Below are 17,959 nucleotides of genomic sequence, written 5' to 3'. Positions count from 1 at the left end.
TGTGCTTGTATGTGGATGACATACTGATTTTTGGCACTAGTCTTAATGTGATTAAGGAAGTCAAAAAGTTTTTATCTCAAAGTTTTGAGATGAAGGATCTGGAAGAATCTGATGTTATCCTTAATATAAAGCTGGTAAAAAAGAGCAATGGTGGGGTGATTCTTACACAGTCTTACTATGTGGAGAAGATGTTAAGTCGCTTTGGTTATAGCGACTATAAACCTGTCTCAACAAAAGAATAATGCGAGATCAGCTGAGATATTCTCAAATCATTGGTTTATTGATGTATTTAGCTAGTGCTATAAGACCTGACATCTCGTTTGCTGTAAGCAAACTGAGCCGGTTTGTTTTAAACCCGGGAGATGATCATTGGAAGGCTCTTGAAAGAGTAATGCGCTATCTAAAAGGGACAATGAACTATGGAATTCACTACACCGGGTACCCAAGGGTACTAGAAAGATATAGTGATTCAAACTGGATTTCTGATGCTGATGAGATAAATGACACAAGTGGATATGTGTTTACACTTGGTGGTGGAGCTGTTTCCTAGAAGTCATGGAAGCAGACCATCTTAACGAGGTCAACTATGAAAGCAGAACTCACAGCATTAGATACAGCCACTGTTGAGGCTGAGTGGCTTCGTGATCTCCTTATGGACTTGCCGATAGTTGAAAAACCGATACCGGCAATTCTAATGAACTGTGACAATTAAACAGTGATTGTCAAGGTGAACAGTTCAAAGGATAACATGAAATCATCTAGACATATGAAAAGGTGGTTGAAATCTGTCAGAAAATTGAGAAACTCCGGAGTTATAGCCTTGGACTATGTTCAGACGGCTAAAAATCTGGCAGATCAGTTTACAAAGGGTCTTTCACGGAATGTGATAGACAATGCATCTATGGAATTGGGCTTGAGACCCACGTGAGTCATTCTATATTGGAAATATGTCCTATGTGATCGGAGATCCCGTGAAGTAGGATGGTGAAACAAACTAAAGTTTGACTGAGAGAAGAGAACCTTTGTGAAAAAGGCTCATTCCGTGTATAAGGTATATTTATCTTCTAATCTGTATGGCAGGTTGATCTATACCTTAATGTGTTCCAGGTCATTTCTTTAAAATAAATGAGTTGTTTTCTTGAAACAAAGATGTTGTCCTACAGAACATCTGAAAGAAACACACCTATATCAGTCTGACTACTGGTCATGGTCTATGAGAACAGGGTATTATCTATAAACTCATGAAGGGACTGGAGTATGAGTTATAAATTCCAAACCGCGGGGATACTTATGCAGCCTAGTACCAGTGTAGGGCTCTGATCAAACTTGTTTGCACAAGACTGGCAATTCAAGGCATAGTTTATTGTACAGTTGTGAATAAGTGTAGCATTTGTCCTAGATGGAAGTTCAGCTTAACAGTCTTAGTCAAATACTGATATATCAATGAGGGAATGAGAACATTTCTAGTGTGGCTTGAATTTTTTGGTGGGGATTGTTGGAATTATGGGCTTGGCCCATTTATTCTAATCAACGCAATAAAGAAATTTAAACCCTACTATTAAATGCTAGAGAATCAATTGCTTAATTTCGTACCGGGATTTGAGGATGATCTCAACCGACTTAAAAGGTGGACCTCGTGTACACCATTTGTGAAGCCGGTAAGAGGAGGTCGGTGAACTACACACGCGCGCTAGCTCGCCTCGCCGAGCGGGGCCGAGGGCGTGGGCGTGGCGCGGCGCGGCCGGCCGGACGGGCGGTGCGTGTGCGTGGCCAGACGTGCAGGTGTGGTGCGACGTGCTGAGATGAGAGAATGTTTTGCTATTGAAAGTATTAAAACAGATATAATAAAACGTTGGCATTAACAGGTGAATGATGACACAGAATAAAACCTTTGCGGTTAATGAGATTCATGTGACTCAATTGCACCAGTAATTGCTGCTCATCAAAGCTCATTGTGACGTCCAGATTCGTTGAATCTGAGGCACCTCCACGCCTATATAAACCAGCCCCCCCTCCACTCATCTTCACAACACAAGCACTCTTACTTCAGGTACTCCTGTTTAGGAGACCTCTCCCTTCTTCCTCTGCTGCTTTCTGCATTCTCATCGCTACCGCTGCGCGCACAGCTCTAACGAGAGCAGGCATCTGGAATCTCTGCTCGCTGAAGGTCCTGCACGGGACGCGGGCAATCAGGTTTTTTGGAAGCGTCTTGACGCGACTGCTCGCTCCCTGAACGACTACTTCATCTACATCCCGGCGTGAATGAACGACTACTTCGTCTACTTCTTGGTGACCGTTCGTGGGACTGCACTGCGAACATCTTCCTGCATCGACGTCGTTCGGCTACTTCAGGCAAGGCCAGTCGAATAGAATGTCTATTTCACCTAGTAACGGCGCAACTGGTGCCTCCGGCACTAGTCCTGCCTTGGGGTACACTCTAAACCTATTTTGATTTAATTTTTTGTTCATGCTTATTAGTGAAAATAACATGAACACAAGCATATTTTTTTGCACACATTATCATTTTTTTATGCCATGAAATTGCTAATAATATTTAAAATTAAAATATACCGAAAATTACATAGTTATCTAACCGTCGCTAAACCGCCAAAAAAAATCTCCAGAGTCCTGATGGTCGCTTTCGCAGACACGGTAACGTATCGAGTCCGACCTCGCATTATACTGCATTATACTGTCCTCGCTTCAATCAATCAAACGGAAACAACGACGCGGGAGAAGACGTAGTGCGGCCAGCAACCCGGTTGCCGCTAGCAGTGTGCCACCACCTTTGCGTGCTCTCGATCTCGATACACACGGCTGGGATGGTTGTGAACAACGAAACCGGCCGGCCATCTTGACGGTGTACGTCACTAGCAACCTTGTCATCCGGTTCAGTGGCACGTACCCCCGTTCGACGGTTCGAGCCCCAGACTAGGAGGGCTGTGGTGGCTGCCGCCGTGTCTTCGCCCTGGCCCCTTGGGGCGGTCTCGTATCTGCGCGCGTGCTCCCTGAGACGCGCCTACAGTGGTCGGCGCCGGCGGTGAGCTTCCGCATCTTCCGTCTGTTACTTTGCGCGGCACGCCATACGATCGAGTGTCAACGGCTCTGCGGATTTGTTTATGAGGAAGCTTTGGGACTACTGGGACCGGGAGATCGCGAGGCGGGCCAATCCGGCAATCCCCACGGGGCGACGGTGAGGAGAGAGCTGCTTTGAGGTTCACAGTGACGTGACTGCTGCAAAACTATTTTTAAAAAACAAACTAGGCAGCAGAACTTCCGATTATATTAAAAAAAGAACAACATCCAGATTAGCCACAACTAACAAAGAAAAAAGACGCACCCGCCGGTTGGATTGGAACATCAGCTCCACTCAAACTTTGCTCTACAAGGCCACCACTCCACACAACGACGGGAGCAAAACTGAAGCACTACCACAGCACCCACCCACAACCCACACTCCTATAGTTGTCGAAAACCTCAAACGTGACAACGCTGCAGTAGAAGTCGAAGGAGACAGACAGCACCACACCAAGAAGACCACTGCCATGCAGGACCCATCGTCGCGATGCCGTTGCAACAACACACTCCACCCGACGGGATGAAAAACACCGGATCCGAGCCACTCGCAGGCTGCCTCGCAGTCGCCACCACGACAACATAACGCGTCATCCGCCGTTGGACTCCACCTCTCTCTCGTCGCCTCGAGGAAAACACTGCAGACAGGGGTCATGCCACGCCCGCCACAGTACTCCACACTGCGGATCCGTTTCTTAAGTCGCCGCCGAGATGGAGAGCAAAGATGCCCCGCTCCCTAAGATCTCTAGTAACAACCAAGTCATCGCTGTAGGTTGACTTCACCTCGTTGCTTCACCCTCGCAAAATTTTATTCTCCAAATCTGTGGTTTCGATTTTGAGCTACGACACCACAAACAAATAGTGTCGTGTCAGTTCCATCGTCGCCTCCTCCGGTCGGTGGCTTTGGTTCGCGCTATGATTGTAACACGCTAGGAATAGTAATATTTTTGACCACTAATTACAGTGTCAAATAAAGTTAATTTACAAAACCAACTTCAGAAACTCCGCGCTAGTGACTCTGAAGAATCTAATGAGGCCTTTGACCGCGCGATTAGAGCATGGTTACTGTAGTAATTATCGATTAATTATCATCATTAGATTCGTCACGAAAAGTTATACTCATCGCTAAATTTTTTTTACAAATAGACTTTATTTAGTATTTCATGTATACGAGATTCTCTTCTCGAGAAATATGCGTGCAGTTTTGTCGCAAAACACCGGTACTCCGCACTCGGCACACGAGACAAGACTCACCAAACCAGCGCGGGCTCCCAAACCTCCCAAACCGTGGACCACACACATCCAGCTACTCCCTGACGTATGGGCCATTTTCTCCCAAACCAGGCATATCGGGCCCATGTCCCTAGAAAGCCCCCACCTTTCTCGAAGCCCAACGCGCGGAAAGCCAGTAAGGCCGTGTTTGGTTACAAAATTCTAAATTCTAAATTTTTTTCCGACACCTACATGGAGACTTAAATCTAGACGAAATAAAAAACGCATTACGACTGCTGTCTGTAAATAGCGCGACGAATCTAATGAACCTAATCAGGCTGTAATTAGATGTTAAATTGCTACAGTAATACTACAGTAAATAACCTCTAATGACGGATTAATTAGGCTCATTAGATTCGTCTCGCGATTTACAGACGAGTTCTGTAATTATTTTTGTGATTAGTCTATGTTTAGTACTTCAAATGTATAAAGATGTTTTTTCAAAAAAATTACGGGAGGCAACCAAACGCGGCCTAAGTCGAGCCCGGGAACCGCCAAGGCCGCCGTTCCGTTCCGTTCGCCTGACCGCATGACAAGTGGGCCCAGGGTCCCCGGTCCACACGCCAGTGGCAGCACCGCGGATCCCGTCGCCTTTGCCGGTTGCCAGGGGCGAAGCCACGTTCATTTAACGTGGTGCACAGGCACCAGGGTCCAAATCAAATTAGAGTGTTGTTTATTAAAGCTTTGCTTGGAAATTTTGAGTCCAGTGTAAAAATGATGAAGTCGGGCACCAGGTCTTCTCTGATCTAGCTTCGCCCCTGCCGGTTGCTGCTCGCCGCCGTTCGAAATTTGAATCCCCACGAGCGAAGAACGGTTGTTCCCCCCTCCCCACGTCGTGGCCGGAAAGGACAACGGCTACCTCCCCCTCTACCCACCACTACTACTTCACTGATTGCTTCTTCTTCCATTTTGTCGCGTCCCGTCTCGCATCCGCTTCTTCAATTCTTTTTGGGAAAATTCGATTCATGCCACCACAACTCCGTGAAATTGGATTTCACGTTGAAAATCATGCCACTCAATGGCATCGATTTCAACATGAAATCAAAAATCGTGAAATTGTAGTGGCATGGATCCAACTGACCCATTCTTCTTCTCCTCATCCTCCCCCAGTCCTCTTTCCTCTCCCTTGACCACTGTCCCCACGCAACCCAGCGGAAGCTTCTGTGGAGCAGAGAAATAAGGGGTTGCATTGCACCTTGACCTCGCATTGCATTGCATCTTGCACTTGACGGGGTCGATGGGGGCGTCGAGCAAGTGGATCAAGTCGCTGGTGGCCCTCAAGGCGCCGGACAAGGCGGCGGGGCACAAGGGCGGGCGCAAGTGGCCGCGGCTGTGGCGGAGCGCGTCGTCCGCCGCGTCCAGGGCCAGCGCCGGCGACGGTGGCGCGCCGGCGTCGGAGGCGTCCTCCGCGTCGGGCGACTCGTTCAACTCGGTGCTCGCGGCCGTCGTCCGCGCGGCGCCCAGGGACTTCCGGCTCATCAGGCAGGAGTGGGCCGCCGTCCGCATCCAGACCGCCTTCCGCGCATTCTTGGTAGCGCCCGAATTCCTTCTCCGTTTGCTACTTCGACGTGATGCGATCTTGACTCCTTACGCATCTGTGCTGTTACGTGGCGGCGCGCGTGACGTGAGCAGGCGAGGCCGGCGTTGAAGGCGCTGAGGGGCATCGTGCGGTTGCAGGCCCTGGTGCGCGGCCGGCTCGTGAGGAAGCAGCTGGGCGTCACGCTCAAGTGCATGCACGCGCTCCTGCGGGTGCAGGAACGCGCAAGGGAGCAGCGGGCGCGCTCCACCGCTGCCGGCCTCGGTTCCCAGGACGCGTCGCTCAACGGCCGTGCCACTTCTACCAAAGACGCTGAGGTATATCATATATGGAACGCACCATGATGTACTTGTCTGCTTTTACCTTTTATTAATACTAGGACGTGCAATGCTATTATTTCTAAGGGAAGAAATTGCAATATTTGACCCAAAATGGTTTATGATTAGCTGCTACTAGTTTGCATAAGAACTTCCCTTTATGTTGATGCCGGTGGATAGCTAAGTGCCACCTGTCATTGAGGAAAAATTTGATCGCACAACAAAATTTCCAATGATGGAATTCGGTTGATAGTGTTGTTGGAGTGTCGCGGGGTCTCTTGTTGCAATGTTGCTTAGTGTAACTAGCAGTGTCACATGGACAAATGTAGTTGAATTCTCCGATTGCCTTCCACTCAGATTTAGTTATGACTTGTTCAAAATAAAGACAGATTGTTACAATAAAACCTCACTCTAACTTTAATTTTAGTGTTTCGAAGCTAATAATTGCACATTTGAAGTTTAGACCCCCTGAGTTAATCATGGGGTTCAGAGATCATTTCGAAGTATGGGAGCTGCTAAAATTCGAATCTTGAATTCTCATTGTGCTACTGTTGATACTTTGACTATTCGAATTTCAAAAGCTTTTCATATGGTTGTTTTACATTATTATTTCCTTATGGAGAAAGGGACGTGAGAGTTGATATGGTGGGTTGCTTTTACCTGAAAGGGACTTGCATCAGTCTAAGACTGATATGGACAATTAAGCTTCCTTTATTTTGAGTAATGATTGAGTCCATTAAGATTGTTTCTTGCTCTTTCACTTTGACAATATGTGTTTGAATCAGTATTTTCGTAGTGACGCTGTTAGGTAAGAAAAGCTATGGTGATAGCACCAATAATGCCTTTTCCAATTAGGTACTGCTCGCCCAAGTTTCAAGTTCATACTACAGTTGCGCATAGATAAAAAAAAGAATGAGTTCACACTACAGTATGCTTTGCTATGAATTGTCGTTGGTTAGATGAGAAGCATACATGCTTCGACGTGGTTGAGTAGCAATGTGACGTTGCAAAGTTTTTTTTTTGACATTTATCATATTGCAGGAACAATGGCGTGACCGTCAAGGTTCTTTTGACGAAGTAAAATCAAAATTACACGTGAAGCATGAAGGTGCCGCAAAGAGAGAAAGGGCAATTGTCTATGCTCATTTTTATCAGGTATAAGTTGTAGCAATACCTATTTTCTAGGCCCTTGTCCTAGTACTTGGAGCACTAATACTACAGGCCTTTATAACATGTTGAGCATATTTCTTTCAGCATCGGAGTTCAAAACACAGCGGAAGACCAAGCTGTCCTGCTACATGTGTTAGAAGCCATGAGTCTAACAGTTGCAATCACAACTTGAGTTACTTAGAAGGATGGATGGCAACTAAACCATGGGAAACCAGACTTATGGAGCGAAATCATACCGACTCGCAGTTCGCGAAGAACTGTGAGGATCTGAACCTGGCTGTATCTAAGCATTCTGATGCTAGCTCGGTGAAAATCAGAAGGAACAACGTCACAACCAGGGTGGCAGCCAAGCCTCCTTCAGTTCTGTCTGCCTCTTCCGACTTTGTGTATGAGGAGTGCTCTCCATCAACATCCTCAGTGACTCCAGTGTCTGCTACCACCAGCGTCTTAGCATCAGAAGCAAGATCAGACAGTGGCCATGTCAGAGGACCAAACTACATGAATTTGACCAAGTCTGCCAAAGCAAGGCTACATGGTTGCAGCAGCCACAGAGGATCATTCCAGAGACAGCGATCCGGGGACATACCCATGGTGTCTCTCTCTCCAATCGACACCCAAAGCAACGCTAGCTCAGATATTTCAGCGACCTCAAAGAGACTGAACAAGGAGAATGACGATATCCTGGCTCCTTGATCAATGGGCAACAAATCTTAACCACATATATATTTCTTCCAGCTATCATCCTAGTTTATTGTCAGCTGTACACATCCAATTCAACATGCTAGTGGTTTGGCACCCCAAACCATGACTGAACCGAACCATTTCATAATATATATTATAACACTCCAAACCACCCCACTCCGCTATCTTCCAAAATTAAATTAAACCAAACTGCATAAAACATCTCAACCAAATTAGACCAGCCCACCTCCGACCCCACAGTTTCAACCCACCTCCAAACCCACTGTTTCAACCCAACTCAACCAAGCTTGAGGATGTTCCAGTGCCGAACCTTGCTGAGGATGGCCATTTCCGCCGCCATCACCCGCGACACGCGTTGCCCTTCCACAGCCGCTTCACGAGCAGCAAACAGTGTAATAATACCAACAATGATTATCTGAATGATCTGTTCTATCTAGCAGGCAGCTGAGCAGCAAGCATCGCAGCGCAGCAGTAGAGCAGACACCAGCGAAGCGCAGCAAAGCAGAGCAGCCACCAGCTATTGGCGGAGAAAAGGCAGGCAAGCAACTCGCGGGCCCGTATCAAGCCGACCACGCCGGCCCCATCGAGGGGCGGGGCGCCTCCGGCCCCCTCCGCGCGGGCTCGGGCGGGTTGCCGCTGCCCATGTCGAGCACAGGCCGATCGTGCCGGCCCCTCACGCGACCTCGGGCAGGTGCCCGCTAGCCAACGCGAGCGCGGGCGCGAGGCCGCGAGGCGGGACACCGCCGGCCCCCTCCGGCGCGGATCTGCGCCCCGCCGCCACCGCAAGCTCACAAGCTCTAGTAGCCGCCGCCGCCGCCGCAGTCGCAGCTTTCCCCAGCCGCTTCTTGTCCTCCTCCTTGCCGTAGCTGGTCCTGCCACCTCCGCCCCTGCCCGAGGGGAATCCGTTCGCCGCGCTCCTCTCCTCTGACCCTCCGCCGCCGGAGCCTCTCCGCCTGGTGCTCGCCGCGGGCGACGTCCGCTCTGCGCTCCGCGGCCTCCCGGGCCTCGTGTGCCAGCTCAGCTCTTCCGGTGGCCGAGGCCACCCCGCGAGTCTTCCAGCGCACCGCCCACGAACGGATAAGGGCGACAGGGACGGATGATGGGGATCCACGAGCCAAAACCAGATTGATCCATCTAAATTGGCAGTCCAAACCGAATCAACCCACTAGCTATCGCAGTCCGGTTACCACAAAACTATATTGGCCCAAACACAAAAACCAGACCACAAAGACTGGTTTTAGCCCAAACTACTAGCAGGTTGACATCCAATCCATGTTCAATTCGTGATTCGCTTCTACCGATAAATTATGTACTTAGGGTTCAAAAGGGAGACATGTGAAAGCTTAGGCCGTTATATATCTCCACCTGCTGTCTTGTGTAAAATAAGATCTGGTTCTAATTAGGCTGCTGGATGTTGATAGTATCTTACGCTGTTTCACCAAAAGCCTGAATATGAAATTCTGGGACGATGAGAATGACGCGAGGTTTCGCTTGTCCCTTCTGGCACATAATCGGTGTGTCATCTTCCCTGAAGATCTCATGACATGTCCTGGGCGATCGTCCAATCGCCCAGACAATTGTCCTTAACTTTCTGATTGGCCGGCTCATATATGATGGCCTCACCAGAATCGACCGGTGAAACATTTGCACCAAGCACCATCTTCGGTTGGTACCTGTAATGGCGATCGTCTCCTTGACTTGTTTAATCTTCTCCCATTTGTTTGACTAAAGTGCAGGCTACATTAATCCGGTCCACATTGCTTGTCAAAATCTAGGCTTTTTTTTAGCAATCTGTAGCGAATTAGTGATCGATGGGGCCATGGAGTATGGGGGAGAAAATCCTTGGCCGATGGGATTTTGCTGCGCCGCTCTGCTCTAGTGCTGTACCACTCCTGGCCAGGGCACAGGCGGCGGAAAGGGACGTGCCGAAAGCTACGGTTTGCCGAAACCCAGACCATTAACCGCGCCCCACTCTGCCGGGTAATTTTGGGGGGTAAAACTCCGAGCTCAGGACTCTGATGGGGCAACCCTTCGTGTAGGGGTGGTAAAAGGGCTAACATTTTGAACTAGAAAATCTAAGAATCGGGTCCTAAAAAGATCGAGCTCTAATTTTATATAATTTTGAACTAAAAATTTTAAAAGTTTTATTGGACTGTGAAGAGGCCGCTAGGCCTATGGCCCATTACCACTCTTACCTTCATGGGAAGGAGCAGCTTTTTTTTTCTTGGCGATCATCTGAAAGGCTACAGGATGCCGTCGTGACGTCGTCTGAGGCAGCTTGGAGCGCCGCGGCCGGCCGCGGGGGTGTGGACGGCCGGGATGGCTCGCCGTTTGGGCAACGCAGGGAGACACGAGCGGATGGTCCAGACGCGCGGAACAGTGCCGGCGCCATGCATGCCGCCATCGGGAGGGCCGGCAGCGGCGCAAAGATTCTCGGGGACGGTGAGGGGGACAATTCAGAGTTACCGGGCTTTCCGGCGGGCCCGGCCGGTGCGGTGACCGCGAAAATGACAGCGGCGGACGAGGTGCGGTGAGGGGTTCCGGTGCGTTCGTTTGACCCACCGGGATTAAAAGGGAGCGCGCGAGCGATTACATCACTGGCCTTAATACCGCGCGCCACCACTTGGGAGCTCTGCCGGAAAGGGAGGGGCGCTGGAGATAACGCACGCGCAGCCAAACACGGCACCACCGAGCGACCACCTGCGGGCTAGCTCCTACGAGCTGAGCGAGCGAGCTCCTCCCAGGCACAGCACGGCTAGCTAGCTAGCTAGCTGCGTGGTCGGTCGACATGGGCGACGGAGCGGCCGCCGTGCCGAGCAGGTTCCGCACGATCTGCGTCTTCTGCGGCAGCAGCACCGGGCACCGGAAGGTGTTCGCGGACGCCGCGCTCGAGCTCGGCCACGAGCTGGTGAGTGCGTGCGTGCGTGCATGGCAGCAAGGAAGGAGCTCAGCTCACCGCCGCGCTCGGCCGGCGCGCCAGGACGACGACACCGCCTGGCGCGCCGGCTGGCCTTGCCCGCGCCGTTGTTTCCTTGGATTTTTTTTGAGTTCTTTGGTAGGTGAGCGTCGTGCGCGTGCCTTTTTCCCTTGTTGCATCTCGTAGGTGCGGAGGGGCATCGGCCTGGTCTACGGCGGCGGCAGCATCGGGCTGATGGGCGTGATTGCGCGGACGGTTCGCGACGGCGGCTGCCATGTCCTTGGGTAGCTACTGCCTGCTGCACAAATTACACCCTCTTTTCTGCACCCCGTTTAGGAGACTCTATCTGATGTGGGAGCCGGTGTTTCTGTTTGCCTTTTGTTCACAGGGTGATTCCTAAAGCGCTCATGCCTATTGAGGTATGCGGTTTCTTTACTCTGAGTTCTGTTCATGGTATGGTACCTGTTTCAGAGTGTAGGGATGGGTATATTCTGTTCAGCTGATCAACTGATCAGTCCTTTTGCTTGGTATAGCTTAGGGTGGTATGCAGTGCAATGATGCGTGCTGGTGTGATCCGTGTAGCGTTTGGATCAAATTTAAGCATGTCCCGTTCATGATTCAGCTTTAGCTAGGAAAAGGATTCAGTGAATGACTGTTGAGCTTTCTATTCTTTCTTGTCGTACCGTTCTGTCGCCCTTTTGAATTGTTCTACTTTGCTAATGGCGTGAAGGCAGACCCATTCTCCCTGGCCAAGCTAGGACTTGGTATTTGTAGCAGTGGGCTCCTACCTTCGCCGTGTTTAGTTTCCAAATTCAAAGTTCCAAATTTTATTTCCGGCACTTGTATGGAGACTTAAATCTAGACGAAATAAAAAACGTATTGCACAATTTGCCTGTAAATCGCGAGACGAATCTAATGAACCTAATTAGGCCATAATTTGATGCTAAATTGCTACAGTAAACAACCTCTAATGACGGATTAATTAGGCTCATTAGATTCATCTCGCGATTTACAGACGAGTTCTGTAATTAATTTTGTGATTAGTCTATGTTTAGTACTTCAAATATAGAAAGATGTTTTTTTCAAAAAATTTACGGGAGGCACAACAGGGCCCTTGTTAGAGAGTTAGGTACGACACAATTTGGAGCTCTAGGTTTAGTTGATTCCTGAATTCAGTAGTGCAAATGCCAACTAGACATGAGCAAGAGCCATGTATGTACGCCTGTTGGGAAGTGTACTCTGTAATCCGTACTGACATTTGCACATGGGTCTCTTTTAAACAGATTTCAGGCGAAAGTGTAGGAGAAGTGAAGGTTGTAGCCGACATGCATCAGAGGAAAGCTGAGATGGCTCGCCAATCTGAAGCGTTCGTCGCTCTCCCAGGTGCCTGATGTTCAACGATTTCCTGCTTGCATCACCGATAATTCTAGTATAACTTGCTTACAAATTTGTATCAGGTGGGTATGGAACAATGGAGGAGTTGTTGGAGATGATAACCTGGTGCCAACTTGGAATTCATGACAAGCCAGTAAGTACACTGATACACATCTACTGGAGTACTGGACTGATAGATATACATGCATACATACATGGTTACTGAACAAATCAGCAGCAAGCTCTTTTAAAACAAATTAAGGCGTCCTACAGGTCGGCTTGCTGAATGTCGATGGTTACTACGACCCGCTGATTGCCCTGTTTGAAAAGGGGGCAACCGAGGGCTTCATCAACCCTGACTGCAGGCAAATATTTGTTTCTGCACCAACCGCAAGCGAGCTGCTGACAAAGATGGAGGTAACAAGTGATTTATTAACTGAAAAATCCCTTTTCAAGTAAACTTATAGTGTTACACTTTCGTTTACATTTCTCACTAAATTTTGAACAATTACCATGTCCCTGCCCGTGCTCAGCAAATCACCCGGTTGCACCAGGAGGTAGCCCCCGCGACGAGCTGGGAGATCTCGGAGCTCGGCTACGGGAACGCCGGCGCACCGGCAGAAGACTCCTAGCTAGAACTCCATCACCTGAAGCTGAAGCGAAGCTCTCTCCACTGATGTTGCATTTGTTTTCCCCGCTGTTTCCTCAAAGTCTCCAAACCACTCAACTAGGTATCGGCGCGAGCTCGGGGCAGTTTCTTGTCTGAATCCATCAGGAAATCGACCCCATCCTCGTGTTCTCGCGGCTCGCAGTTTGAAGTTTGATTGCTCGGTTGTGTAAGCTGCCGCTCCTCTTCCGGTGTGCGTGTGTGTGGTCATTGTGGAAACAGAATCTGCCCGGGCCGGGGCAGCAGCGCGAAAGCGGCAGCTCTGCCCCGGCGACGTCACAGGTGAGCGGCCGACTGATTGGGCCTGTGTGTACTCATTGCCGGAGCCTTCTTTTGGTTAAAAAAACGGTGGTGATGTGAGATGGATAGATGGATGGGGTCATGATTCGTGCTCGCTCGGGGATCCTGTCGCTTTGCCTTTTCTGGGGGTGGGATGCGGGGGAGGAGCGTGTACTTCGCTGTCTGATTGGGGGGGGGGGGGGGGGGGGGGGGGCTGGCGTCTCCTTTTCTGCCGTGTGCCGCGTGTTTGTTTGGCGTGTCTCGGAGGCTCGGAGCCTTGGTCTTTGGTGGCTGATGACAACGTGCACGATGTGGAAAGCGGGTGCTTTCCTGCTGCTTTCTTTTCTTTTTGTTTGGGGCCGGCCGGGCATCGCGTGCCGGAGGGCGCTTTGCGATTTGGGGATCTGATTCTGACGCGAGGTGAGGCAATACCTAGCGCCGAGATAGTAGCTAGGCTTGGATCGAGACGAATGATTGGTAGCAATTCCCGTTGGTGACGGTCCCGTTCCCCGTTCCCGTACGTCAGGCTTGACTGACCCCCGCGGAGCCGGCGGCGAGCCGCCCAGCGTCGCAAGCCACCGGCTGGTGGCCGCACGGCGCCATTGCTCAGAAGTCAGAACAGGCGGCGAGCCGCGCATCAGCACCCCAAAGTGTCAGGTACTGCCTGCTGCATCTGTTCGAAACCGACGGCACCTTGGGCGGCGATTGGTGTCGCCCACGGGGGGTGCGAGCGCACGGCGCAGAAGCCTCGCGCGCGCATGGCTCGTCCCAGGGCGGCGCCGGGGCGCGGGCGTCTCCTGGCGCCGCGGGAGGTACCTGCGTTGGTGAAGGCCAGAAGGCCCAGTACAAGTAAAAGCTTCCTCCTCCATCCTTTTTCTTTCGTATCGTGCGAACGAGCCTGCAGCCCGACTGCCTAGCAGGCCTAGTAGCGCCCCTCTGCCTGCCGGCCGGGTTCGATCACCTATGGGGACGGATTTTCCGGCAAGCAGTGCAGGGGTAAAAAAATCTCTCTTGCTGTGCTCGCCGCAAGTCATGGTCTTTGTGGGCATGGGCCAGAGTTCGGGAGGGGGGCTCCGCGGTCGGAGAAACCGTGGTCGCTTCCTCTTAATGAAATACGGTGGGGCTGTTTCACCCCGACCGCATTTTTTTTTCTTTCGTATCGTGCAAACCCATCACGGCCCAGCGCATGCAGGCAAGCAAGCGGCGCCCCGAGACCAACCATGCAAGTTCCGACGGCACCACAAACCACGGGAGCAGCCAGGGCACCGCCGCACCGACCGGCCGGCGCGCCCCGCTGGCTCGAGCCTTCGCGCGCGGGCGCGGCAGGTCATCACCCCCGTCCCCGAATTGGACGCCGCCGTAGTCTCGCCTCCAAACACGTCACCTCGTTGCGCCCGGAAAGCCGGCCACCGGCACGCCCTCTGCGCGCCTCGATCGATCCGTTGCGTGCGTGGTGCGCAGTTGCGCACGCGCCGCACGCTCTTGGATCCGACGACACTGCTGCACTGTTGTCGCCGCACTCAAGAGCATTGGTCGACGTCGACCAGTGAGTTCATTCAGACAGCAGCCAAGAGTACTGGCAGCCGGCACCTACACTGTTCCGTCGTGGTCTATGCTGTGACGTATACACACAGACCGAGTCTAGGTAGTACAGTGATGATCGAGGAGTGCGGATCTGGCCTGCTCATCGGTTAATCATACGCACGCGCTCCTACGACTACTCCTAGCTGAGCGAGCGAGAGACGAAGGTGCTTGAACCGCGTCTGCTGCCTCGCCGTCGCCGGAGCGGGCGGGTGGTTGGCGCGTCGATTCCAGCCGGTCAGCTCGACCTCGATCGGCCGTTTCTGGCGGTCTCATTCGTGTCCATGGAACCCGGCCGGCCGCCACGAGAGCCACACTGTTGTTTGATGCAACCAGCTGCTCCAACCGGAATCACTGTGCGTGCATACGCGGCTATCGCTCGCCATGTGCCGCCGTGCAGTACCGCGACCACCGCGGGGGCTACAGGAGCACGACGAGGCCCGGCCGGATCATGCATGGTGCATGCACCGGACGACGGAGGGTCCGGGCCGGACCGGAGCCGCGTGCGCGCACGAGGGGGGGTCGTGCCCACACGCGCGACCGGCCGGCGGACACTGCAATCTGCGCGCATGTACAGGGCCGGGGCGGAGGGCGTCGTCGTCAGGCAGAGGCAGGCTAGCTAGCCAGGGTGGTCCGGCGTGGATCGGTGAGGCCGGGACCGAGATAACCCAGGGACCGTTTGTGTTCGTCTCCGTCACTCCGTGGATCTCATCCCGCTACAGTGTACGACGGTGCACATTAATTCCCCGCTGGGGCTCTCGCGCACTGTTTCTCTGGTGAGGCCAACCGCAACCGAGCCGGCCGGCCGGGCAGGATTGGCAGCGCTGCAGTCTTGCAGAGCCTGTCTCTCGCTTTACCTACCTTTTTGCTTCGGACTCGTCAGGCAGATGATGAGGTTTGTTTCTGGCTACCGAAAATACTCGAGAAAATAATGGAGGGCCGGTCGTATTTGATCAACATTTGTTTCTGCATTGTAGGACTCCTCCTGGTATAGTACTACAGCACTGTATTGTTCAGTACCGTCCTGCGTCAACGTCGGGATGCGTCCGGATGATTTCAGTTGAAACATCAGTAGTGTAACAGATATAGAAGCGCATAGCACACTTACAGAAAGGAACGGGTTTGAATTGAAGAGGAGAAAATCCTAACGCACACACCGAACATGCATGCCACATAGCAACACACCGTCGCACAAAAGCACCCTGAACATGAGACACGCCATGGTACCAACCACTATGCATTTGCAACTACTATAACAAATAATCAACTAATGCAGCTAGTTTCAATTTTAATCGAAGGTCAGTTTAAGGGCTAAGGGGTTGCAAGTTTTTTTTGCTTATAATTATAAAGTGTCCGGTTAATGAAGTCCAAGATGATCCGGAAAGACAAAAAAATTCACTCGTACGTACGTAGGAGTATATAATACTCCCTCTCTAGTGGAGCTTGGTCAGCTCTTGATGTGGAATAAGGATCCCGGTAGTTCTTTTCCTTAAATAGTGTCAATTAGGACACAGATTTGATGAGATATCTGACGCCGGTGCCAAATTGAGCTAGTACATGTGAAGATTATGTCCTTTCTTCCTTTAATTAAAAGTTGATAGTTGACTTTAATTAAAAGTCTACTCCTAAGTGAATATGAAAAGATATACAATTCGGTTAGATTTTTTTTTCTGAAAGGATGGCAAGAGCTTTGCCGAACTTTTATTAGATGGAAAGAACAAAAGACAACGACCAAGAAAACAAATAGAATTACAGCGTCACTCACTCCCTCCACTCAGAAAGAACCATAAACAGTTAGATTTAAACAGCAAGCTAAGTACAATGTACAACGACTTAATTGGCCACAACACCATCAACCTGTGCTGATAGCTCTTTAAGAAACAGAACCCGAACCATGTCTACCTTTTCCCCTACCGAGTGAAAATATATACACCTGTTTCTCACAGTTTACCTCTACCAGATAATATATTGCAAGTTGCAACTGGCTAGCTTTTAGCAGATATGCACGCATGCGCGCGTGATGAAACAAATATTCTGTTACAAGCTCCGGCGTAGCAAATGTATCCTTAGGTCAGAACTATTATATGCGTGTAGACTATGTATCATTCGTTATCTATTTATCATGTCCTTTGTTTTTTGTTCTTTTTGGAAAGAGGGCTCTTATCTTGCAATCGGTTTGCACATCCTCATCAGTGTGGTCCTCTCAGCACATCATGCACATATACTACTTCACAGTGCCCCCTTTGCCTTGCCTTTTGCTTGAATAATCAAAGAAAATCAATAAATAAAACATCATCACAATTTTAATTTCTTTTCCTTTCTCATGGCGCCTGCATGCATGCTCTATCTTTGCTTCTTGATGAGTTTTGTCTTCTTATCTGTATACATTGAATCTATTTTGGAGATATGTCGTAGCTTGTCATTGCCATTTTGTTCTTTCACACGCAGAAAAAAGTATGTCTATTAATGGAGACCAGCTAAGATTTGTAGTTTTTCTCTGTGAAAATGGTAAATTGAAAAATATCTGAGGTCCATTGTTGTATATCCTGTAAAAGATGCAAAAGCTATATACATCAATAAATGGTCCTATATCATCATTAGCTAGCCTTTTCTTGTGAAAAATCCCTGCCCGAAAAACTCCAAAGTTTCATGTGATGCACCAGCCGATATTGTCCAATACCAAATACAAATACAAATGGCAGCAGAAGTTACCTCTGAAACATCATACAGTGAAACAAGCAGCCAAAATCATACATCAGAAACAGACAATAGGAGTTGTGGCATTCATCATTTCTCAACCCCCCCCCCCCCCCCCCCCCCAAAAAAAGAAAAAAGAAAAAAATCCTGAGACAAACCGCGATCGAGGAGTTTGAAATAATGTTACAGGATTCAATTCTTAAAGGAATTTATCCTATATGGAGCCCTTCAAACATATGTATAATTATTTTGGGAACAATATAGTTTAGGATTGAAAAAAAAAGATCCAACTCTCCAACTTTAAGATATTGTTACCACTGCACTTGTATGATGTACAGATAATAAATGGCTATGTGCGTCATTGCTTGGTT

General features: G+C 50.1%; 2 protein-coding genes across 5 annotated transcripts; both read left to right on the top strand.

The window, feature by feature from the left end:
- The first annotated feature begins 5,436 nt into the window (after nt 1-5,436).
- Nucleotides 5,437-8,344, top strand: LOC120664780 (protein IQ-DOMAIN 1-like). The gene is made up of 4 exons (XM_039944115.1): nt 5,437-5,878; nt 5,980-6,201; nt 7,243-7,356; nt 7,456-8,344. Exons 1-4 carry the CDS (start codon nt 5,585-5,587, stop codon nt 8,062-8,064), a joined length of 1,239 nt encoding a protein of 412 aa, XP_039800049.1. The 5' UTR covers nt 5,437-5,584; the 3' UTR covers nt 8,065-8,344.
- A 2,337-nt stretch (nt 8,345-10,681) lies between these two features.
- On the top strand, nt 10,682-13,424 carry LOC120664781 (probable cytokinin riboside 5'-monophosphate phosphoribohydrolase LOGL7). 4 transcript variants are annotated; one of them, XR_005671007.1, is made up of 7 exons: nt 10,682-10,981; nt 11,177-11,274; nt 11,379-11,409; nt 12,274-12,373; nt 12,448-12,518; nt 12,627-12,781; nt 12,919-13,424. XR_005671007.1 is itself a non-coding variant. In XM_039944117.1 (7 exons), exons 1-7 carry the CDS (start codon nt 10,862-10,864, stop codon nt 12,994-12,996), a joined length of 642 nt encoding a protein of 213 aa, XP_039800051.1. In that variant the 5' UTR covers nt 10,682-10,861; the 3' UTR covers nt 12,997-13,424. The 4 variants fall into 4 exon arrangements, 2 of the variants coding, with proteins under 2 accessions (XP_039800051.1, XP_039800050.1); XR_005671006.1 differs by having other exon boundaries at nt 12,898-13,399; XM_039944117.1 differs by having other exon boundaries at nt 12,638-12,781.
- The last annotated feature ends 4,535 nt before the right edge of the window (nt 13,425-17,959 follow it).

Source organism: Panicum virgatum, chromosome 3N (assembly GCF_016808335.1).
Source record: "Panicum virgatum strain AP13 chromosome 3N, P.virgatum_v5, whole genome shotgun sequence".
Lineage (NCBI taxonomy): Eukaryota > Viridiplantae > Streptophyta > Magnoliopsida > Poales > Poaceae > Panicum > Panicum virgatum.
This window is presented reverse-complemented; position numbering and strand designations above follow the sequence as displayed.